Raw genomic sequence first — 22,995 nt, 5'->3', positions numbered from 1 at the left:
AGCCTGGGAACTCAACCATATCCCAGGGCTCCAGGAACCAGCGCATAATTACTTATTAAACTCCTGGGCTTCCCTGGTGGCGCAGTGGTTAAGAATCTGCCTGCCAATGCAGGGGACACGGGTTTGAGCCCTGGTCCGGGAAGATCCCACATGCCACGGAGCAACTAGACCCGTGCACCACAACTACCGAGCCTGTACTCTAGATCCCATGAGCCACAACTACTGAAGCCTGCGCGCCTAGAGCCCGCACTCCGCAACAAGAGAAGCCACCGCAATGAGAGGCCCGTGCACCACAACGAAGAGGAGTCCCCTCTCGCCGTAACTAGAGAAACCCCGCGCGCAGCAACGAAGACCCAATGCAACCAAAAATAAGTAAATAAAAAATTTAGAAAACAACTCCTATACGCCAAGGGTGGCCTGTATTGAGACACAGAAACCGGGACAGGACCCTACTTGATGGGTGAAGGGGTTGGGGTACCACCACAGGAAGGTAAGCAGAGACACCACACGACAGGGGTAGCCAGCTCCAAAGTGTTTAATTCCAAATCCAGAAAGCTGAGCCAGGCCAAGTGCCTGGGGCCGTGGGCGGTCCTCCATCTTGTGGGCCCCATGCCTCGCCTTGGCTTCTCACTCTTGAGCCTTCAGATCATCAGCCCGGGGTCTCGGTCCACGCTGTCATTGGTCCTTGACGGGGACCCCTTCTGCTCGGCCTCCTCCTGTGCCGCTCTGAGGGAGAACTCCTCACAGACAACTCATCCTCGGGTCTCCTCCCAGGGGACATCAACCGTCGAGGCTGGGACCCTCGCCCCCCAATTCTACCCCCATCATCACAGCCAGGAAGGCCTCAGTTAGGGGCCCCGCCTCGTCGCCTGCTGCCTCCACAAGCCCCACCAGGGCCAGGGCCCGCTTCCGTGGGCACTGCCCCGGCCCCAGGATCCAGCGAGCGCAGTGGGCAGCCAGCCGGGGCCGGCCCAGGCGGAAGACCTCACCCACTGACTCTGGGCCGCCCTGGGGTCCCAGGTGGATGCGGCCCACGGCTTCTTCCAGCTCCTCCTCCAGCCCGGGCAGCAGGAAACGGCCAGCAGCTTCCAGGGCTTCCTCAGCCTCTGAGCCCAGCAGGCGCTGGCCCGGTGGAGGGACGGGCCCCAGGGCAGCTCTGCAGCCCCGGCAGCCGTGCAAGTAATGCAGGACAGGCCAGGCTGCGCTGGGTGACAGACCCCGCAGTGGCACTAGGTCCATGTGGGCTTCGGCAAAGCTGCCAGCTAGCAGGGCCCGAAAAAAGGGGGAGGCAGTTGCTGAGGCCGCTCGCTGGGCAGGGAGCTGGAGGCCTGAGTCCAGCAGGAAGTGGAGGTCAGGGGCCGCCGTGGGGGCGGGGCCCAGCAGAGGCTCATAGAGGCAAGGGGAGGGCGGGTCCAGGTCCAAGGGGATTGCAGGTAGGAGGGCCGGGCTCACAGTGGGAGACACCAGGCCTTGGAGGCAGGAAAGGGAGTCCGCAGCAAAGAAGAGGAAGAGCGGGTGTGGAGCTGGCCGAGTGAGCGCTGAGAGGAGGAGACGGAGGCCGCCCTGGTCCAGAAGCAGCCGGCGCCACAGAGAGGGCTTCCTTCGGGGAGAAAAGAGAACCTTTCAGAAGGTGGGAAAGGGCGGGGCTGGGGAACAGCAACCTTGCTCCCCCCACCCCTGCGAGGCACCCACGCCTCCCTCACCGACAGATGAAGGGCAGGGTGAGTGCGCAGGCCACGCGGTCCTCAGGGCTCCCGGAGAGCAGCAGGTGAGTGAGGGCACCCACTCCAAAGGGCGATTCGGCCTGCACGGTCAGGTTCTGCAGCAGCATCTCACCTGCCGGTGTGGGCAGAGCAGGTCAGGTTGGGAGCTGGTATCCAAGATGGCGGTGGGATGGGCAAGACAGGCCTCTGGGTCCCCGAAAGGAACGGGGGCGAACAACCCCGGGGCAAGGAAGAGGGGGATGACTGAAGGCCCTGGAGGGATGGGGTCTGGACACTAGGAACTGGAGGTCAAGGGCAAGAACGGGGAGTGAGATGGTCAGGGAGTGAGTCTGGGCCCTCAAGGACTGAAACAGGGCACAGAAGCCCCGGCAGTCCCTGGCAGGGCTGGAAGGGGTGGTGGGGCCTGGGAGGACATGGTGCCCGAGCCTGGGTTCACCATCAGTGGGCCCAGTGGTAGTCAAGGACAGTGCAGGAGTCAGGACAATGCGGAACCAAGAAGACACTGGGTAAGGAGACGAAGACAGGCACAATTCTAAGCTGTTCGGGCCAAGCCCAGTGCTGGGGTCTCTGGGCCCCAAGGCTCGGGCAGAGGCTGAAGAACTCTGCGTGTGGGGACAGTGGAGCAGAAGGGAGTCCCTCCCCGCCACCACCTAGTGGCTGAGGTTGTCCAAACGGTGGGCGGTGGTCAGAGGAGGGCAGTGAGACAGCGGGTGAGCTGCAGGGCGCACGGAAGGCATGCAGGGGCGCGTGGCCTCACACGTGGGCAGGGAGGCGCGCGGGTACCCACCCAGCTCCCGGTGCTGGTGCTGGCTGCGACGAGCGGGCCGGGCGCGCAGCGCGGGCCAGTCGTCGGGGGCGACGCCGAGCACGAGCCAGGCGCGCAGCAGCGCCGCCCCGTAGCTGCGCACGAAGGCCTCGAGGCAGGCGGGGTTGCAGGTGAGCCGCGCCAAGATGCGCAGCGCGCGGGGGCTCGGCGAGCCCGGCGCGCCCGTCACGTAGGCCAGCAGGCCGCACAGGGCCTGGCCGGTCACCAGCGCCCCGCTGGGGTCGGGAGCCTGGGAGAAGCGCGACAGCAGCAGCAGCGCTGGCCCCTCGCGGCTCCAGGGCTCCTCGGGGGCAGTGGCGGCGGGGCTGCGGCCGGGCGGGCGCAGGGCGCGGGGCGTCCGCAGCGAGGTCGGGCCCAGGGAGGGGCTGGCTCGACTGGCCGGCTCTGGCGGCGGCGGACAGCGCTCCGGGGACCAGTCGGGAGAGATGTCGCCCGGGCCCGCAGCATAGCCCTCGGAGATCAGCCAGGACCTGCCGAGGGAGAAAGAGGGAATGGAACCCAGAGCCGAGGGGAGGGGGCAGGGCCAAAAGATCGGTTGTGCAAAAAAGAGGTGACAGAGGCCAGGAGAGAGGGTGGGCCCGAGCGGGGGACAGGGAAAAAGGGAGGTAGGGGCAAACCCCAGCTCATTCAGCGATTACTGATGCCTGTTGTGTGCTAAGCCCCGTTTCAGATGCTGGGGAGAAGCAGTGAGCAAAAGGTCCTGCCTCCTAGACTCTATATTCTAGTGAGGAGAAACAGATAACAAAATAAGAAACCACAAGGTATGTTAGTGTGCAATTAGTGTGGTGTGAAGTGATGCATACGGAGCAAAGTAAAAGGGAACAGAAAAGAGCCCAGGGAGGGGAGAGCTGACATTTTTAAAATTGGGTCCTGATGAGGGTGAGATCTAATCAAGGCATCTTGGAGGAAGAGTGCCCTAGGCACAGGGAACAATAACCAAAGAGGCCCTGATATGGTACTTATCTGCCAGCTCCAAAAACTAGCTAGAAGGCCAGTGTGTAAGAGTATCGTGGGCACCAGGAAAGCAGTGGGAAATGAGGTCAGGAGTTCACAGAGGCTGACGTTTACTGAGCGCTGCTTAGTGCCAGGTCAGGTGCAAAGTGCCCTCATTTGATCTTTACAACTCTATGGGGTAGGTATGCATTAGCCTTCGTTCTACTAACAAGGAATCCGATGCTCAGAGAAGTTAATTAACTTTCCTGAGATGACTCAGCTTGTAGGTGGTGGTACCAGAATAAGAACTTAGATGCCAGAACGTATCATCAGAACCAGTGCACATACTACCTTCCAGGGAACCTGTCTGGGCCCCAAAGTTCAGAGGTGCTGGGGTGGAGCCAAGGTCAAAGGTGGCCCCAAGGGAAAAGAGGTGTATTTAATGCGGACTGGAAAGTGGTCGTGTTCAGTGAGAACAAGGAATTAGGAATCAGAGTCAATAAAAGTCTTACCGAGACAGAACGGGCGGAGAGTGAGGGTAGTGAAGAGACTCTACCCCACAGCATCAGGTGGGAACTCACCTGAGGCTTTGGAAGCTTCCGGCCTCTGCCCGCTCAGGAGTCCTCTCCTCAGGGAAGTCCCAGGAAGCAGCTTCTCTTCCCTCTTCTTCCTCATCACCAGCCTCACCACACAGTTGCCCAGCCAGGAGAGGTACAAGTCCCAGAGCCTGCAGCCGGCCCAGGGCCCCAGTATCATAGAGGAAGCCCACGAGGGCTGCCACAACACGAGGGTGCCAGGCGCTGGCGCGAGGATCCCGCAGCAGGCCCATCAGCAGCTCCAAACCACCAGCATCCCGCAGTCGGGCCCGGTTGATAGCCTCCCGGCACAGCAGACACACGGCCCGCACCAGGGGCTGCTGGGAGGCTGGGCTAGCCCCGCTGGGGTCCCGGCGCCGCCGGAGTTCACCTAGTAGCACCTCCACAGCACCAGCGTTGCCCAGCGCAGGCCTTACCAGGCCCTGGGCGCACAGATTGGCAAGGATCAGGATGGCTGCCTCACGCACTGCTCTTTTGGGGTGGGACGCCAGGCTGACCAGTGGGCCTAGTCCTCCACCCAGACTTAGCTGCTCAGCACAGGCCCGGGAGCAGCCTCGACTCAGCTCCAGGAGGGCACGGACTAAGGCCAAGGTCAGCGCAGGGTCTGGGGCAGCGGCCAGAAGCTCGGCCAGCGGGCGCACCACTCCCTGCTTTGCCAGGGCCAGGCGGTGCTGGGGTGAGTCCGCCAGGTTGCGGAGGGCACGAACCACACTCTGGCGGCACTGTGAGTCCTGGCAGGCCGTCAGGCCCTCAACAAGCAGGGGAACAGCACCTGCAGAGGGAAGAAGACAGAAGGTGAGTGAGCACAGACACCCAAGCCCTTCTCCCACCCCCAAGCCCTGGGTGGCTCCACCCTCAGAGCCTTCTCACCAGCAGAGTGGATGTCCCCACAGCTCTCAGGTTCCATGGCTAAGTTCCCCAGAGCACGGGCCGTTCGGTTCTGGATGCTGTCTGTCTTCACACACTGAAGAATAGTCACTGCAAGAGGATTTGGCCTCTTGAGGTTTCTACCCCTTCTTGTCTCTCTCATTAATCACCTCAAGAACGTGGCCTGAGAGAGTCAGGGAAGGCCTCCAGAAAAGGCCTAACACTTGTGGGGGCTGGAAGGTTAGATAGGTAGGTATTTGCTAGAAGGATGGTGGATGGGAGTGTTACAGGGCATTTCAGGTTTCGAAGTAACCTTTGCAAAGGCCCAGAGGTGAGATCTAGTGTTTATGCTATGACTTCATGAAGGGCCTTGATCAGGCCAAGGGCTCAGGTCTTGAATGTGAGGGCACTGGGAGCCACACAGCGTTTTAAGAATGGAAGTGACATGATAAAATCTGGCAGCCATGGGGAGAATGGATTACAGGGGGAAAGAATAAGGCAGGGGGAGCAACATGGAGGCTGTTGCAATAGTGAGAAGACGGCTTGACCCAAGTCAGCTACCAGCACAGCCCAGCACAGTCTCTGGGCACGTGATGGAAGAAGGCAAAGAAGTGGATGGATTCAGGAGATATTTAAAATACAAAACAGTGAATGAGGACTTATTAATGTGCCAGGCCTCTTGTCAATGAAAATTTTAAATATATTAATGTTTTATCAAAAAAATTAAGATTTCATCAAAATAGGCATAATTTCATAGCTGGCAATGAAGTGTAAACTGTGTTCACAACATTGCCACTAGGAGGCGCCAATTTAGCTGGTAAACAGAAAAGCTTGCTATCTTTTGTTAGGATTTGTTCTTTTTAAAAAAAATTGAAGTGTAGTTAATGTACAGTATTAAATAAGTTTCAGGTGTACAATACAGTGATTCGCAAATTTTAAAGGTTACACTCCATTTATAGTTATTATAAAATATTGGCTTAGAATTTGTTTTTTTTTTTTCTGGCTGTGCCACAAGGCTTGTGGAATCTTAGTTCCCCGACCAGGGATCAGAACTCAGGCCCCAGGAGTGAAAGTGCCGAGTCCTAACCACTGGACGCCAGGGAATTCCCAGGATTTGTTCTCACTGTGCTAGTTTTTAATAACTAGAAGTACCAGTCCAGACTCAGATATCTGTGTTCTATCTTTGTATTTCATTTTCTCCCTATTCCAGTGTTTTGAGGTAGCTATTACTCCATTTTACAATCCTAGCCTCGGATGGGTCTAGGTGACTGCAGAGCCCACATTTTCAACCACTACACTTTCTGACCCCCAGCTCATCAAATGGGATTTCAGAGCCCTGCACAAGGCTGGACACGGTAGGCACTGAGTGCCTGCTATGAACATAAATGGAGAGTAAGAATCATTTGAAAGAGTCATCAAATAACCCTTTGGCCTCCACCAGCCCAGATGCGAGAGAGGTGCTCTACAACCAATACCCAGGTAATTGGTATCTGATCTAAGAGGGCTAGGGTATAATTTATAGAGAGAGCAGTGACGTCACGGGTCATGACATCATGAGAGCTGCGGGCGCTGCGCCGTCAGAAAGCACGATCTTCCAGGCTACAACACAAAGAACTCAAGACTCCGCCCAGGCCCAGACACAGACAGAGGTGTGGGTAGAATCCTTCTAGGAAATGGGGGCGGAGCACTTACCCAAAGGGATAATGCCTCCGAGTCTGCGCACTTCAGCCCGGCACTCCCCTTCCGTACAGCAGTTGGCTAGGATGCTGAGCGCCAAGTCCAGCGTCTTGCGCAGGCGCGCTGGTGGCGAGGGCGTCGATGACGACACAGCAGAGGGGGCGGGGCCCGGAGAAGGGGCGGGGCCAGAAGCCGCTGACTCGACAGACGAGGGGGCGGAGCCTGGGCCAGCCTGGGAAGGGGCGGGACCCGCTGCAGCCGCTCGCCGTAGCACCGCGAGAAGGGGGCGGAGCCCGCCGCGTGCCCGGAAGCGTTCGATTCCCCCAGCTGCCTTGACGTGGCGCGTACGGAGGGCTAAGAGCGCACGGCCCAAGGGTGCCTCGCTGGTAGCTGTGTCCTTTCTCCCACCTAGACCCTCCCCGGCCGCCGCCGTGAGCTGCGCGAGGCAGAATGAGAGCGAGTCCGCGGGGCTTAGCTTCGCAGCCGCCATCTTGGCTCAGGCCTAAGGCTCCGCCCTTCTCCTCGCCGCTCATCCTAGGGAGCGGAACTGGAAGAGAAGGACGTGGCCATGCACCTCCTCTCTGACGCTTTTTAAATAGCGCCGCCGCAGTTGTCATGCGAGTCGGAAGTTGTAGTTCTCGATCCCGGTGCTCTGGCTTGCACAGTTGCAGAAGGCATGTTGAGAGTAGTGGTTATCTAATCGTAGTGCGAGCCCCAGAGGCGCGTGCGGCGCATGCTGGGTTATGTAGTCCGCGCCAAGCTTAAGACGCCTAGCTTAGGATGGATGGGAAACTCTCTCAAGGGACTCGGGTGGGCCGGTGCCTCTGGAGTACCCAGACATCCGATCATGGAGTTTCAGTACAGTGCTGCTCCAGGTGACTTGTCTACTCTGCCCCCAGCGTGTCCTTGGCAGCAACAGCCTTTTCCTTCAGGCTCGCTTCGCCGCCCCTCATTGGTGGCCGGGGCACTGAAGTCCGAGCTGACGGACTGAGAACCCCGAGCCAAGCGGAAAGTATCAAGTTCCTACAGCGGCTGCAGATGGGAGCACTTGCTCCGCCAGGTGAATGAGAGGGTTAAACCTACCGAGACCGTTCGCTGCCACTTCCTAGAACTGCACGGGCTGGTGGACATTTCCGTTTCCGGTGATGAATCACTGGGTCCAGAGTGTCTCCAGCTGTGGTTGTGCTTGTGAGCCCAGTGGTTGGTATCTAGGAAACGGTACGTTCTTACCGCTATGGAGTTGGTGGCTCCAGAAACGGCAAGGGAGGACTCCGACGGGGCCGAGTAGCGGGGGAACCAACCGGTCATCAGGATCCCAGGGAGTCCCGAGGTCCGCCTTCGATTGCGGAGTTGTTCCACCCAAGCGGCCCTTCCTGGTGTGGCCGGGGCAGCCGGCCGCACGGGAAATGATGATGGGCCTGCAGTACCTACGTAGGTCAGTCTCTGGCCCTGGGGAGGAAGAAGCCCCTGGCAAGACCAACTATCCTGCAGTCCCCAGAGCCTTCGAGCGCCAGGAGTGTGGACTGTCCGCAGCCTACCTCCCTAACCTCATTCACCACCAAAGCAGCCATGGGGGCGACAAGCCCTACTGCTGCCCGGAGTGTAGCAAAAGCTTCCGACGTGGCTCAGATCTGGTTAAGCACCACCGAGTACACACTGGAGAGAAACTGTACCCCTGTCCTGAGTGTGGCCGTTGCTTCAGCCTGAGCTCCAACCTCATCCAACACCGTCGCTCCCACTCAGGCCTCCGGCCCCACAAATGTCTGGAGTGCGGGGAGGCTTTTGGCCGCAGCTCGGACCTGGTTAAACACCAGCGGGTGCACACGGGTGAGAAGCCTTACACCTGCGCTGAGTGTGGTAAGACTTTCAGCGTTAGCTCCAACCTGATCCAGCACCAGCGCACGCACACGGGCGAGAAGCCCTACCGCTGCGGGCACTGCGGCAAGCGCTTCAGCCTGAGCTCCAACCTGGCGCAGCATCAGCGCTCACACACGGGCCAGAAGCCCTACCGCTGTGCCTGGTGTGGTGACAGCTTTGGGCGCAGCTCTTCTCTGCTCAAGCACCAGCGATTGCACACGGGGGAGAAGCCCTACAGTTGCTGTGAGCGTGGCGAGAACTTCACCAACATCTCGGACTGCATACGGCACCAGCGCACCCACAGTGGAGAGCGGCCCTTCAAGTGTCCTAAGTGTGGTCGTGGTTTCAGTGAGCGCACCCAGTTCACCAGTCACCAGCGCGTTCACATGGGTGAACGACCCAATGCCTGCCCAGAATGTGGCAAATCCTTCTCCCACAGCGCCAAGCTCCTTAAACACCAACGCTCGCACACAGGCGAGAAGCCCTATAAGTGCCCCAGCTGCAGCAAGAGTTTTGGAGACAGTTCACATCTGCTGCGGCACCAACACCCTCACACGGGCCAGAAGCCTTATGCTTGCGGCGAGTGTGGCAAGAGCTTCCGCCGGAGCGCCCACCTGCTCATCCACCAGGTGGCGCACAGCGGTGAGAAGCCCTACGTCTGCCTGCAGTGTGGCAAGGCCTTCGCCCGCAGCTCCAACCTAGGCCAGCACCAGCGGACGCTGCAGGGGCACAGCCCCTGCCAGTATCCCTGGCTTAAGTTGCAGCCCAGACTTCAGCTCTGACTTTGGTCCAGGCTCAAGGAGCCTGAGGGGCCCAGCATTTCTCAGTAAACCTCACTTCTGCTCCTCTAGGGCTGCTGATTAGTGGGCTGAATCAGGGAACCCCAGGCTGGAGGAATCGGAACAGAAAAGTGGGCTTAGGCCTGTTCTCTGAGGCCCTGGAGATGGGATTCCGGCTGGAGGGAGAGTTTGGGGATGGCAAGAGCTGGCCCAGCTGCTTTAAGATGCAGAACACCTTTGGCGGCCTAGGTGTGTCCCTTCACAGGCCTAGGGAGTGATGGGGCTAATCACACCAAGAGCAACAGTTACCTCAGCCCAGAGGAATGGGGCTCAACGCCAGGCAAGCCCCCGTGAGGAATGCAGTAGGGGAAGAGGGGGTCGGGGAGGTCCTCACCTCCAGAGGGGACCATAAGGCAGGCTGTGTTCTAGCACAAGGATCAGAGTTTGAATTTGGGACCATTAGGTGAGCTCTGGGGTGTGTGACCCCTTTGAAAGAGAGCTGTCTTTACAGGGTGAAGCTGGTGGGGCCCAGGGCCAAAGCAAAGGACCGGGAGGCCTGTCTGTTGAGTTCGGGGGGTGCCCGGTGACATTTCTAGGCAAGGGCAGAAGGCCCGAGGTTGGTTGTCTGCCCCTACCTCTTCTTTAGCCTTTTCCCTTGCAGGTTCCCCAGGCTTTTTCTCTGATCCCTCAACAGAGGAGAAAATGTGAAGATTCACTTGTGCCCGGACACCGGGGACTAGACATGGTCGTTTTGCCAGGGCGCTGGGGCGGGCTGCCTCCGTAAACGAATGTGTTTCTATTGGTAAAACTTAGAGTATATGGGAGCCAGAGGGAGGCTTCCCGAAGCACTGCACAATGTGTGCCCAGAGCAGAGTCTAAGCTGTGAGGCCCTGCTCTCCCCCCCCGTAGCTGGCTGTGTTCCTGGGAGAGGCACAGAATGTAGCCCTTATGAGGTTGGGGGAGGCCTAATGCCCACCCCATGGGACCATGAGCCTCATGCATCTGGTGCCCTGTCCCCAGATCTTGTCTCTCACCAGGTTTGGTGCATCTAGAACCGTATCCACGGGGAAGAGGGGCCAAAGGGGAAGGATGTGAGGTAACTCCTCCCTCAGCTTCTAGCACAGAGTGTCCAGGCTTCTCTCTTTGTGACTGTGTGACCTTGGACAGGTCTGCCTCTTCTGAGCTTCAGTCTCTTCATCTGTAAAACAGGGATGATGAAAGGACTCGGCAAGGAAAGGACTCAGCAGTCCTCAGTTCCCTGCTCTTCCTCAAGGCTGTCACCCTGTCACCGGTGGTGTTGGCCCACAGACATCACGCCAGCACGCTTCCTAGCTTCTCCCAAAGGTTACAGAAATGAGTGAGGCAGCCCCAGTCCTGGAGTAGTTTGGTGTCGTGAAGGAGATGGACTCAGGCTCGATGCTGGCACTGGAGAAAGGGCATCACCTGGAGTAAGTCTAAGAGGCTTCATGAAGGTGACATCTAATGGATGCCACTTGTCTCCTCAAGCTGGGTCTGTGATGAACAGATGGGTTCTGGCATATTCCCCATCAATGGCATCTCAAAATAGCACAAGCCAGTGACTGAGTTGGAGGCCTGAGCCAGGTGCATCGGTAGTAGGCATTCAGTAAATAGTTGTTATGATCAGGTCCTGTTTACTCTTACTAGTGACCTTGGGGCCTCAGCTTCCTCCAAGCTGGATTGCGTTCTCTGCAAAATTGTAACTGCAGGTGGACGTTAGGTACATGGCAGAGGTGGGCATGGGAGGAGGATTTGTTTGCAAAATCCCTTTCAGTCAACTGGAAGCTAATTTCTCACATTAAGGTAAATAGCCATGTGCCCCATCTCCTCTCAGTTGTAGAGACAGGTCCTGCCCAGAGCAGGGAGGCAGGCCAGTCCTTGGAAACAGGAAGGATGGGCTTAATCCAACAAGGGTTTATCCGGCATTCACTGTGCCCTGAGCTGGGAAAGAGGCACTCTCCAAGCATGTGGCCAGTACTTAGGCCAGAGGCAGCGGACATGTTTGCTTTGGCCTTCACTCTGTGTGTGTGTGTGTGTGTGTGTGTGTGTGTGTGTGTTTACACTATTGAGCCACCTTTTTTTTTTTTTTTTTTTTTGCCGGTGGCTTGTGGGATCTCAGTTCCCCAATCAGGGACCGAACCCATGCCCTCAGCGGTGAAAGTGCGGAGTCCTAACCACCGGACCACCAGGGAAGTCCCATGAACCAACATTTAAATCAGGAGATTTCACATCACAATCTAGATTTCTAGTTTGCTGTTTTTGGGGAGGAGAGAGGGGAGAGGATCAGAAAATTCAGCAACACTGGAGCTTTCCAGCAACAACGTGTTGACAGGGCTGAGTAGTGGCTGCCCCGGACATGGACAGTCCCCACCGCTCCCTGGTGTGTCCCTGACTCAGCGAGTTTCATTTGAATTACTTGCCTAACAGCTACAGAAAGGCGTTTGGGGGTGACCATCCCCACCCTACACTCTCATGGGTGAGAAAGGCCCATACAGTGGAGGCAGTTTCTCTTTTCCCTCACCCCTTCCTGCCCCCCACCAGCCATTTTCCTCCCCAGCCCCCAGCCCAGCTGACAGACCGGACCTGCTTTCCCGACCCCAGATATCACCCTCTAATATTGAAGCTCCTTTCCGTATGTGCCAGGGAGTAGGGGCAGAGCTTACGGGTTCAGCAAGGCCAGGCAAACCCCTGTGTGCCTTGGTCAGAGGGCCGAGTATTGGGCCCTGTGAACCTCAGGGAGACAGTCCTCGGCAGACACCCCTCGCAGGGCTATTTTGGGAAGCAAGTAGGTGTGGAGGTGCTCTATAAACGCTAAGGCCCCGGTGGGCTCGGAGGGAGGGGGCGTCAGTAATACTGTCTCCCCTGGGCTGGCCCTGGCTTCTGGACATGTGCTTGGACTCCATCCAGTTCTGTCTGATCTCACCCAGTCCTGGGAGCCTGGTTCCTCCTCTGAGCCTGGTGGGCGGTACAGAGGCTGGTGCTGGGCAGTGGGTGTGGCTACTGGCTGGCAGCTGGAGTCCCACCCACCCAGAAGCTCAACAGTGGCTGGCAGGTGCTTTTTTTTTTTTTTTTTTTGCGGTACGCGGGCCTCTCACTGTTGTGGCCTCTCCCGTTGTGGAGCACAGGCTCCGGACGCGCAGGCTCAGCGGCCATGGCTCACGGGCCTAGCCGCTCCGCGGCATGTGGGATCTTCCCAGACCGGGGCACGAGCCCGTGTCCCCGCATCGGCAGGCGGACTATCAACCACTGCGCCACCAGGGAAGCCCCATGGCAGGTGCTTTGAGAGGTGCACTGGGGATGCCGGAACAGCATCCCTCCCTGCCCCAAGCCAAAGTCCCTCCCTCCCTCCCTTCCCTAGACATATTCCAGGAGGACAGGGGCTCTGCATTGTCCCTGTTGAGTCCCCAGCATCCCACATGGGGCAGGTGCAGAACACCTTGAGGAAGGTCTGATCACACTGCCTGGGTGATTCGCAGCTTCTCTTCCCTGGGATTCAGGATCCCTTTCTGTTCTTCTTTCTTCTTCTGTTCTTATTTCCTGCCAGTTCAAAATGCTTCTCTCTCTCTCTCTCTCTCTCTCTCTCTCTCTCTCTCTCTCTCTCTCTCTCTCTTTATTCCTAAATAATATGGATTTTCTAAAAACAAGGAAATTATCAATGATCCAGTACTGTCATCTAATGAACAGACTTTATTACAGTTTCACCAATTATTCCACTAATAGTCTTTATAGCATAAGAAAAAAAATTATGGTCCAGGATATAATCCCAACTAGATGCGCATATTGCATTTAGTTTTCATGGTTCTTTAGTCTCTTTTAATCTAGAAGAATTCTTTAGTATTTTAGGACAATTTCTTTGTTTTTCATGACCTGGAAAAATGCTTACATCTCTTAATGGCCAGCGTCCTCCTGGATCTGAATTAGGCACAACACATTCAAACCTCAGTACAATCTTTGTAAATTTAGAAACTCTTTGGGCACCAAGAAGTTTTCTGCAGGTTCTTCTTCCAGCTCACCCGTGCCAGCGTCTTCATACCACCCTCTGCCCACCCCCACTCCCCAATCACTTCCTTTCTCTGGGCCTCAGTTTCTTCAGCTGTAAAATAAGCAGATAGGATGAGATGGTTTTCAGAGCCCCTCGCAGAGCTTTCCCTCAAAGAGTTTATGATTCTGCTATGTGTAGGGTGCATGTTTGCCAGCATGGGTTTATACCTGCATTGAAACTTGGCTTTCCCATAGTTTGGGATGTCATTTGACACCTAGAATCTATTCTCACTTCCTTCTAAAGAGGCTCTCTGGACTGTAGTTGTTGGAAAACTAAACACTAAATTTCTTAGATTCCCTTGCATATTAGGTTCTTCCAATATCCTTGCATGAGATTTAGAAGGTGTGAATGAAATGGGCCACTTTCTTGCTGCTATTTTCTGATGACCAGTAAGGTAGAGGAGGCATGGGGATTTTCTGTTGCAGTGTTGCCGTGTCTAATCTTCAGCCTTGTGGGTGTCAAGAATCAGGTTAGAGGCAATGAAGCAGCTTCCTAATCCCCGGTTTGCAGCTGTGATCCAAGTCTTCTCTAGCTTATATGACACCACGTGAAGAAAAAGTTGCCCCTTCTGGGAAGACACAGCTCTGGGGGTCAACAGAGGGCAAGGTGGAGCCTGACTGGCCCAAGGTCACTCAGGCAGCTGGTGGCTGAACTTAGACCAAAATCAGGGTTCTTTCCAGATGTAGTCCACTTCTGGGTGCCAGGGCAGATATGTGGCTCCCAAAGCTGAGGGGACTTGGCAGAGGGGCACTAGGGTTAGATGAGCGAGGCATCAGCCTCTAGTGCAAAAGTTAAGGGGGCATGAAAATACTCGCAATCAAGATAAATGATACATCTATGCGTATATATATTTTTAAGGTTTATTTATTACTTATTTAATTTGATTTATTTTTGGCTGCGTTGGGTCTTAGTTGTGGCACGTGGGATCTTTGTCGAGGCATGCGGGATCTTTCCTTACGATGCGTGGGCTTCTCTCTAGTTGGAGTGCACAGGTCTTCTCTAGTTGTGTCGCGCGGGTTCTAGAGCGCATGGGCTCTGTAGTTGCTGCACCCGGGCTCTAGTTGAGGCACGTGAGCTTAGTTGCCCCGCGGCATGCGGGATCTTGGTTCCCTGACCAGGGATCGAACCCTTGTCCCCTGCATTGCAAGGTGGATTCCTTACCACTGGACCACCAGGGAAGTCCCCCTATATATACTTTTAAATCAGAAAGCTACCACCTGTGCCAGCCACCTGCTTTTCTAAATAAAGTTTTATTGGAACCAGGGCCATGATTAGGGTGAGGTGAGTGAGGCAGGGTGGAGAAAATACAGGGTTGATGCCTGTCTTTATTTAAATCTTCGATATTTCGATATTTTGTTCACCATGAATTTTTTGCATTCATTTTGATTTTTTTGAAATATCGCGTTGCAATGTCTTCTCTTGATTACTGAGTTTGGGGGCGTTCCCTTAAATTCTCTGCCAGAGGCCAGCTCCTCACTCTTGGTCTTTCCTTAGCGAGAGGTTTTAGGTACCACCACACCACGTTAGGCCAGGTCACCTCCACCAGGGCTCGCTCGCCCGGGCGCCCCAGCCGGCTACTTCCTCTCACATTCTAGTTAGGGACTGGGATGTGGTTCCTCGGTGGCTCTTTATTGTGTGCTCACTGCTCTGACCGGTTCGGCCCATCTTGGGAAGGCCTGGGGACAGGCGGGGCGGGTTTTGGGGAGGAGAAGCAAGCAGGGCGGCGGGGGATGGAGCGCCTCCTGCCGGAGGTTGAGTAAGGATGCCCGGGACCCTCCGCATCCGGGTCTCGGCCCCTTGCGGGACTACATTTCCCAGAAGGCGCCGCGGGAGGCTGCCAGCCGTGGAGGTTTGGCTGCGACCCTCGCAGCCGAGCCAGGCGCCGCCGCTGCCGCGTTTTCTCAGTCTTCCCTCGGGTGTCAGCCCTCTCGGGATTGGGCCCTCTGCGACGCCACGGATGGCTTTCCCGGAACTGGGGTCTGGCCCTCTCCGGAGAGTGGGGGCGACTGGCCCCGTCTCGGCTGCACCTCGGTTGTGTCATGCAGGAGACACGCAGGTGCGGGGTCTCAGTGGGTAAGAGCTGGCGATCGGCAGCAGCCCGGCCCGCCGCCTCCACCTAGAGCAGGGGGCGTTTCTGAACACACGCCTCCGCCGAGCCCCTTTGAGGCGGCGCCCAATGAGCCCCGAAAGCACACGGGTGTTATCCGGAGTAGAAAGGGCGGGACGAGCACCTCCACAGCCCTTTTCAGCTTTCCACCCTCCATTCTCTTCCTGGAGTCCAGTTATTCTATTAACTCCCTTAAAGAACCACAGCCCCTCCCGCCTTAAAATCCGGGCCTCTACTACTGTTCCCAAGGTGTCCGCTGCGTTCTGCCTTCACCACCCTACCCCACCCCGCGCACCCGCCTTCCGTCAGGTTCAGCTTTCTCAGCTCTCCACTAGGCCACTGTGTAGCCCCAGCCCGGACACAATCATGTAGGCTTAGACGGTTTGGTTAAGTTAAATTTTATCATCATGTGACACTGAGTCCAGCTACTGAGAGCTGCACACACCCAAGTTCAGGACTCGATCTTAGTGTATTGATACCCTGGACCCATTGCTCAGAAGGGGCACACTGCAGTGAAGGAAGGAGTAACCTGTGGAGGTTACTGAGGATAACCTGAGATATCCCTTTAGTTAAGAGGTTCTCAACCTTGGCTGTACGTTATTGTTATTACTCTGGGGTACAGCCTAGGCAAAAGAATTTTGTAAAACTTCTGGTTAATTCTAGTGTGCAGCCAGGGTTGAGACCACTGCTTTAACCCCTAGGACAGATGGGTGGGGCCTGGGATGGCCAGAAGCACTAGGCCAGGCCCCTTCAGCTGGGAGCAGCCTCAACCCTTTATCCCAGGGTGCTGCACAAATCATTGTTAACATTTTCTATGTGTCCCAGGCTGTGGAAAAAGGAAGCTCTGCCCTACAGTAAGAAACGTATCTGACAGCCTTATGTAAGGCAGTTGGAAGAAAGACACAATAATCTCAGGAAGAGGTAAGGAAAGCCCAGGCTAGACAGGGAATGTAGGAGGGGAGAGCAATGATAGTCACAGACAGAGTGGTGGATTATGGTGGCTAGCAAGATCGAAGTTTTTGGCAACCTGTGGCACTTTCAGTTGTCACAAGGGCTGACTGCACTGACTGTGTCCCAGCTGGCTCAGAGAGCATTGCCAGAACTGCTGTGGTTTTCCTAGGGCCCCCAAGACCATGAATGGACCACGGTCATCAGGCTTGGCTCAGTCTCAGACACGAGCAAATTGAACTGTGGCCATTCAGATTTTCAGAAGAGCGTCTACTTTATGAAGGCCAAAGGCCCTTTCTTACATAGGGCATCAGCTGCACTCCTGAGGATGATTTCTACACAAGAGATTAAAAAAAAATAAGCTCTGTGCGTGGCCTGAACATGCTCATGACAGCATTTTCTGTAGTAATGACATTCCAATAATAAAAGAAATGAATAAAATGTGGGATTTTAAATAAAAATTGTATATAGCCATTAAAATATCCTTATGAAAGAATATGAATGAGCCAGAAAATGTTCACAAGTAAGAAAAGAATGCACAAATTCTTTTCGGAAAGCAAAATTAGATTCATCTTTTGCTTGGAGTAGTTTTCTCTTGTTCAGTAGCTAAACTATGACTACAGAGTAGTCAGAATATGTAGGCATGTTGGCAAAGCCTGAAGAAACATGCAAACATGATGATATTATTCTTAGAAGTGGTGGGATTATGGAGGAAAGGTAGTTTCTTTTTCAAAATTGTCCTAATGAGATAGGCGTTATAGCAGAGAAATTAGCAGGAAGCTCTCTTGAGCCAGACCGTTTGGGTCCTGGTTCTGCCACTTATTGTATGGATGAGCACTGGCAAGGTTAAAACCTTTCGGTGCCTCAGTTTATTCATCTGTAAAATGGGGTGATAGTCCCTCTCTTGGTTAGTTGTCGTGAGGTTTAATCAACGTGTGGAAATTCTTAGAACAGATAATCTCATTAGTACAGATGCATAGATGAAATGCACTGGACCCAAGTAAACAGCATTGTTTTTAGTTGCTTTTCTCTGTTATTGCTATAGAAATAACCATGATCTCATTGACTGGCAGGCAAAGTGACTGGGAAGACTTAGATTGGGTGTGGTCACTTTCATGGTCCCTTTGGTTAACTTTCCAAGTGTGTCCACATTGTAACTTGGGAGGACAACAAAGATAAAAGAATCTGAGTCTTCGCATAAGCAAACCTGAGCAGCCGGAAGTGGTTCCTTGATTCAGTTACCATTTATTGGGGGCCTACTGTGTCAGGCACTAGGCCAGAGCCTCTGCTCTCGCGGAGCTCAGTCTACTGGGGAGTCAGACATGTGACCAGACGTTCCTGATGGTTCTCAATGCCACTGCAACAGTCACCACACCAAGTGTGATAGGAGAGTTTGGGAAAGCTTTCAATGGAGCTGGGGCTCACGTGATAAGTAGGACACGTTTAGGCGACAGGAAAGGGGGAAGGGCATTCTGGGCAGTTGGAAGTAAAATAAGTACAAAAGAACAGAGGTGTGAAAGGTCATGGCGATTAAAGCTGCAGAGCTGGGGCAAAGCCAGGCTGAGCTCTGCTGTCCGTGCTGAAGCATTTGAACTCTTCTGTAGGCCGTGTTGTGGGTGGCGTTTAGGCACAGGTGCTTTGAAGCAGGGGAGTGACATCAGAGTTAATGCTGGAGTCTGAGGTTTAAGGGAGAACTATCACTGGTGGATTATATGGGTGATAAACCAGAATGCAGGGACTGGAAGCAGGGGAGGCTGAAGGAGTCTTTTGCAATAATCCAGGCAAACGATGACAAGGATTTGCACTTAAGGCAGTAGAACTGGCAACAGAGAGGAGAGGATGGAGTTGAGAAATCTTTCTGAAGTAGAACAAAAAGGATGTGGTGCCTGAAGAGACTTGAGTTGGAGGTGCAGAGCTAGGGGAAAAAGCGGAGTCAAGGACTTGGGTAGGGGAATTCCCTGGTGGTCCAGTGGTTAGGACTCCGTGCTCTCACTGCCAAGGTCCCCCGTTCAATCCCTGATTGGGGAATTAAGATCCCACAAGCCTCACAGCCAAAAATTTAAAAAATAAAAAATAAAAAGAGTACACATGAAAAGATAAGAATAATAAGTAAAAAGAAAAAAAGGACTTAGGTAGCAAACCTGGAAACGGGATGGGTGATGCTCTGAGGCACTTCTATGCTGTTGGAGTTCTCATCGAACTCCACATTTTTTTTTTATGCTAATAGCACATGGTTGGGAAGACCAACACAAATTTTTAAATAATTTTTATAAAATACAAGGGAAATAATTTATTAATCACTGATGTTGAGACATCACTTAATATTATGCTTGTCCATACCAAGGATATAAGGATTTCAGTAACATACCTTTGCCTACTACCTCCCTAAATCCTTCTGTAAATTGTGAGATTTGAGGGACAGGAGAGAGGAGAAGTTGTTCCTTTTGAATCTCAAAATGATGTTAGACAAGAGAAGCCAGACACGAAAGAATACATAATATGCAATTACATTTAGATGAAAATTTACAATAGGCAAAACTAATTTATAGGGGCAGAAAGCAGATATCAGTGATTATCTGGGGCTGGGTGGGAGAGGGAGTGGCTGACTGCACAGGGGCATGAAAGAACTTTGAGGGGTGATGGAAATGTTCTATACCTTGATTGTGTTGGTGATTATGCCAGTGTATACATTTATCAATATGGGCTCATCAGATTTTCAGCAGGAGGGGTACTTGGGCAGGTGCACCACAAGAGGGCAACAGCAGCAGAGGATGCTGGCAGCCCTCAGGCCATCGACCAAGTACCAGCTCTTAGTGGCAACTTCCAAGCTGAGGCTAAGGGATGGGAATCCCCAAGGAATTGTTTGGTGATGACCAGCAAAACTGAGTGGAGAGAGGGGCGCCTAGAACCTTTTCAGGTAAAAATACCCCCTTCATTTTTGTTTTCTCCAAGAGCCATAATCATTCAGTAGGGAGGGGGCTTGAGGGGACTGTGTGTGGACAAAGAAGCCAAGTAACTTTAACTGGAATAAGGTCCCATCTTCTCAGCAGCAATTCCAAAATACAACTGGGAAAAAGCAACTGTAGGAAGAATTCTGTTATAGCTCAGTGAGGGCGTGGGAATAAGTTAGCAACACTATATAAAATTTAACTGTTCAACAAGGTTACTAAAAACAAAACAAAACAAAAAGCTGAAAAAAGACGTGTAGAACCAGTTTAGCCCCATCAGGAGGAACAGGTGTAGAGAACCTTCTTGAAAATATACCTTCCTCATTTTTCTTTCATATATTTAGATTAGGTATCAATACATAAAACTTATTTTTCTTTTATATATTAAATTCATGTCAGGTACATCAGCTCTTGATCAAAGCTGGGGGCATCCTGTTGGACTGTAGCTCTGAAAAGGCGTTCCTATAGCGTTATCCAAAGTAACGGTCCAAACATTCATTAAATACACATTTTTAGAGCACCCACTTCATGCCAGGTTCTGTGCTGGTGCTGAGGACAGAACCACGGACAAGGCAGACGTCAGCCCTGCCCTGTCTTGCAGTTTTCTAGAGCCTCTAGGGTTCACACAGCCCTGCATATTCTTTCTTCTTTTTCCTCCAAGTAGCCTGATTTTTCAGACTGAAATAACATACTTAGCAGTAGGCACTTGTCAAGTTTGTGGCTGTCCAGCATCTTTGGAATACTTGTCCTACATTTTCTCCAAGATACAATTCCTAACCTCCTGAAGGCAGAAGCCAGAACTAGGTTTCCCAGCCTTTCCCGAAGCCATGGCACAGGCAATGACCTAGGTGTGGCCAGTTGGTGCCCACGTGATTCCTTGATCGAGAAGAGAGCAACTGAAGGATGCAAGTTTCATGAAGAATCCGTTTTCAAGAGGGGATGAGGGTGGAAGAATCTAGCTTTTGATGAAATAAAATTTTTAAGGTGGGACAAGGAAAGTTTTAAGCATAAAATTGTCTGCCCCTTTGAGCCACTACCCCCTCCCCTTTAGTGTGCATTGTGTATCTGCCTTATACATTAACTAGATACCCTTAGAAGACACAGGAATGCCTACTCACTCCCCTCCACCCTCCCAAAAAAGCAATTTCCTCCTGGTGCCAGCAGGGTAATTCCTTGGAGATAACATTCCTTTCTCAATCCTGTAAGGGGCCACAATAGCCCACTACATGCCTTGTTGGAGTATGTAAACTGTCAGTATGTTACATTGATGTATAACCCTTTGTCTCAAAAACTTACATAACTGTATCTCGACCTCTAACAGGTGGAACAATCCTCAGAGCTTTCTGAAAGACTGTCTCCCAGGTTATAACCCTCAGGTTGCCTCCAATAAAATTTTCCATTTCTTTTTTTAATTAATTAATTAATCTATTTATTAATTTATTTATTTAGGCTGCTCCGGGTCTTAGTTGTGGTATGCGGGCTCTTAGTGGCAGCATGCATGCGGGATCTAGTTCCCCGACCAGCGGTCGAACCCGGGCCCTCTGCATTGGGAGCGGGGAGTTTTACCCACTGGACCACCAGGGAAGTCCCTATGTCTTTCTTAGATTGACTACTGATTAAATTTTGGTGACACTTTCCATGGCAGCATTGATGACATTTTTGGCACTCAGTGTCCAGCAGTGTGAACTGTCTCTGCACAGCTGGCCCACAGAATGGTTTGTTTCTGGCGGTACCAGAGATACCGCGAGCTACCTAAGATTCACAATTGCATATCTTTTTAAAGCTAGTTAAAGGGAGTTCTGCTCTTTGCAAAGAACTGTGACTAATACATATACTGAGCTCTTGTTCCATGCCAGACTCTAGGCTGGCACAATCCTCTGTTGCTTTACCTAAACTTCATAAAGATCATTTAAGGTACAAATTATTATACAGTTTACACCTGAAAAAATCCTGAGATTCAAAAGGACACAATTCATTCTACAAATATTTATTAAAGGCCTACTGTGTGCCAGCCACTGGGAATACAGTATTGAACAAAATATTTCCCCACAACTATAAAAAGAATGGCATATTGTATTTTAAATGTCCCCTTACCAAAATAAGAGGCACAGTACAGCAGCTGTCTGGAGAGAAAGACCTCCAGGCGGGCCTCGTTTTAAATATAGAAACCCCCTAAAAATAGCCACCCACGTTACAGACTCAACAGGTGATTGGCCGGAACAGAGGGGAGGGGAACCGAGGCCTCAGTGAAGGAGAAGGAAAGGACGGTGCCGTTGTCCCCAGCTTCTCTCACTGACATGGCTTTGCCTCTGAGGTCCTTGGGTCGGGGCTTGGCCAGTGCGGCCAAGGGAGACCACGGAGGGACAGGAGGTGAGTTGCAGCCAGGGCCTGACCCTGTGGCTTCCTGACCTTGTCCATCTGTCCCCCACTCCTGCCTCTGGGACGTTCCAGGGTCCTGGCGACGCCTCCCCCTCCCGCCCAGTCCGTCTCTCTCTCAGCCCTGCCTTTCCCCGCTGCAGCCCGCACCTGGCGCCTCCTGACCTTCGTGCTGGCGCTCCCGAGCGTGGCCCTCTGCACCCTCAACTCCTGGCTCCACTCGGGCCACCACGAGCGCCCAGAGTTCATCCCCTACCATCACCTCCGGATCCGCTCCAAGGTACACTGGCCCGCGCGGGCGCGAGCGAGGGGGTGCGGGGGACCCCCAGGCTGACGCCTCGCTCCCCCCTCCCTCTCTCCACAGCCCTACTCCTGGGGAGACGGCAACCACACTCTTTTCCACAATCCCCGTGTCAACCCTCTGCCCACGGGCTACGAAAAGCCTTGAGGCCTTGGACGATTCCCCCAGACGCAATAAAAGTGTGGAAGCCGTGTGTGGCCGTGGGCTCCATGGGGACCACGGGGCGGGGCGTCCATGGCTAGAGCTGGGCTTGTGCGCGAAGTGCAGTGGGCGCTCCACGTGCTCTTCCGGAGACCTTGACTTGGGAGGGACTTGAGGGAACAGCCTCGATGGACAGGTAGGAGATGGCCCCTCCCCTCTCACCTATTAATAATTAGGGCTCTAGGCTGTAAAGGGCTTTAATATACACTGACTTCTCACAGTAACTCTGGGAGCAAGGTCTAAATTTGGTTCCACCTTCTCCAGAGGAGGAATATGAGATTCTCAGAGATTAAATGACTTAAATTCAGGCAGCTCGTCGGAGGCCCGGTGGAGACTCAGGGCTGCAGATCCTGAGGTACCACTCTTTTCCTGACACACATTCAGGGCCTCTGTGATTTCCCGCTGTCTAGAGACAATTGTGATTTCAAACACAGGATCTACAGCCCTCTGTGTAGATCTTCATGACCTAATTCTGGATTTGGAATATTTTGGTCATTCGCTATGACCACCTTTAATGGGTCTTCTGTATTAGTTGGGGGAAATTAGATGTTCCCTTTCTGGAAGCCTGGTTCTCCTAGTTTTGGGGGACCCCATTCAAGGGGGATGTTGGTTCAGACAAGCTCTGGACATTTCATTCACCTCCTAGGACAGTCAGCTCACTTGCCATTACCAAGGAGCCTGACGCCTAAGCTGAAACCCATGACCAACACACAAACACACACACACACACACACACACACACAACTTATTTTGCCCTCCTCTCCTGAAACTAGTCACGGCACCATTAAGAAAAGA

The 22,995-nt window shown here is 53.4% G+C and overlaps 3 protein-coding genes across 3 annotated transcripts; 2 read left to right on the top strand and 1 right to left on the bottom strand.

Moving 5' to 3' along the window:
- Positions 1-525: 525 nt before the first annotated feature.
- On the bottom strand, positions 526-7,128 carry ARMC5 (armadillo repeat containing 5). Its single transcript, XM_060032121.1, has 6 exons — positions 6,639-7,128; positions 4,950-5,057; positions 4,065-4,851; positions 2,512-3,020; positions 1,704-1,836; positions 526-1,600 (listed from the first exon to the last, which is right to left on the bottom strand). Exons 1-6 carry the CDS (start codon positions 7,111-7,113, stop codon positions 781-783), a joined length of 2,832 nt encoding a protein of 943 aa, XP_059888104.1. The 5' UTR covers positions 7,114-7,128; the 3' UTR covers positions 526-780.
- Positions 7,129-7,273: 145 nt separating this feature from the next.
- Positions 7,274-12,357, top strand: LOC132438179 (zinc finger protein 436-like). The gene is given in 2 exon segments (XM_060032130.1): positions 7,274-7,917; positions 7,919-12,357. Coding segments are annotated over 2 exon segments (1,404 nt in total). The 5' UTR covers positions 7,274-7,857; the 3' UTR covers positions 9,263-12,357.
- Positions 12,358-21,532: 9,175 nt separating this feature from the next.
- COX6A2 (cytochrome c oxidase subunit 6A2) lies at positions 21,533-22,192 on the top strand. Its single transcript, XM_060032140.1, has 3 exons — positions 21,533-21,692; positions 21,842-21,978; positions 22,063-22,192. The coding sequence occupies exons 1-3, from the start codon at positions 21,620-21,622 to the stop codon at positions 22,144-22,146; spliced, it is 294 nt and encodes a 97-aa protein (XP_059888123.1). The 5' UTR covers positions 21,533-21,619; the 3' UTR covers positions 22,147-22,192.
- Positions 22,193-22,995: the final 803 nt, after the last annotated feature.

This window comes from Delphinus delphis, chromosome 15 (assembly GCF_949987515.2).
Source record: "Delphinus delphis chromosome 15, mDelDel1.2, whole genome shotgun sequence".
NCBI lineage: Eukaryota > Metazoa > Chordata > Mammalia > Artiodactyla > Delphinidae > Delphinus > Delphinus delphis.
Note: the sequence above shows the minus strand (reverse complement) of the source record. Positions and strands in the feature narration are given on the sequence as shown.

Bases quoted from the DNA above. Each gene is read 5' to 3' on its own strand.
- COX6A2 (XM_060032140.1), top strand. From the start codon at position 21,620: ATGGCTTTGCCTCTGAGGTCCTTGGGTCGGGGCTTGGCCAGTGCGGCC. The intron at 21,693-21,841 runs GTGAGTTGCAGC...TCCCCGCTGCAG, and splicing joins AGACCACGGAGGGACAGGAG to CCCGCACCTGGCGCCTCCTG. The intron at 21,979-22,062 runs GTACACTGGCCC...CTCTCTCCACAG, and splicing joins ACCTCCGGATCCGCTCCAAG to CCCTACTCCTGGGGAGACGG.
- ARMC5 (XM_060032121.1), bottom strand. From the start codon at position 7,113: ATGGCGGCTGCGAAGCTAAGCCCCGCGGACTCGCTCTCATTCTGCCTC. The intron at 1,837-2,511 runs GTGGGTACCCGC...CCACACCGGCAG, and splicing joins GCACCAGCACCGGGAGCTGG to GTGAGATGCTGCTGCAGAAC. The intron at 1,601-1,703 runs GTGAGGGAGGCG...TTCTCCCCGAAG, and splicing joins ACCCTGCCCTTCATCTGTCG to GAAGCCCTCTCTGTGGCGCC.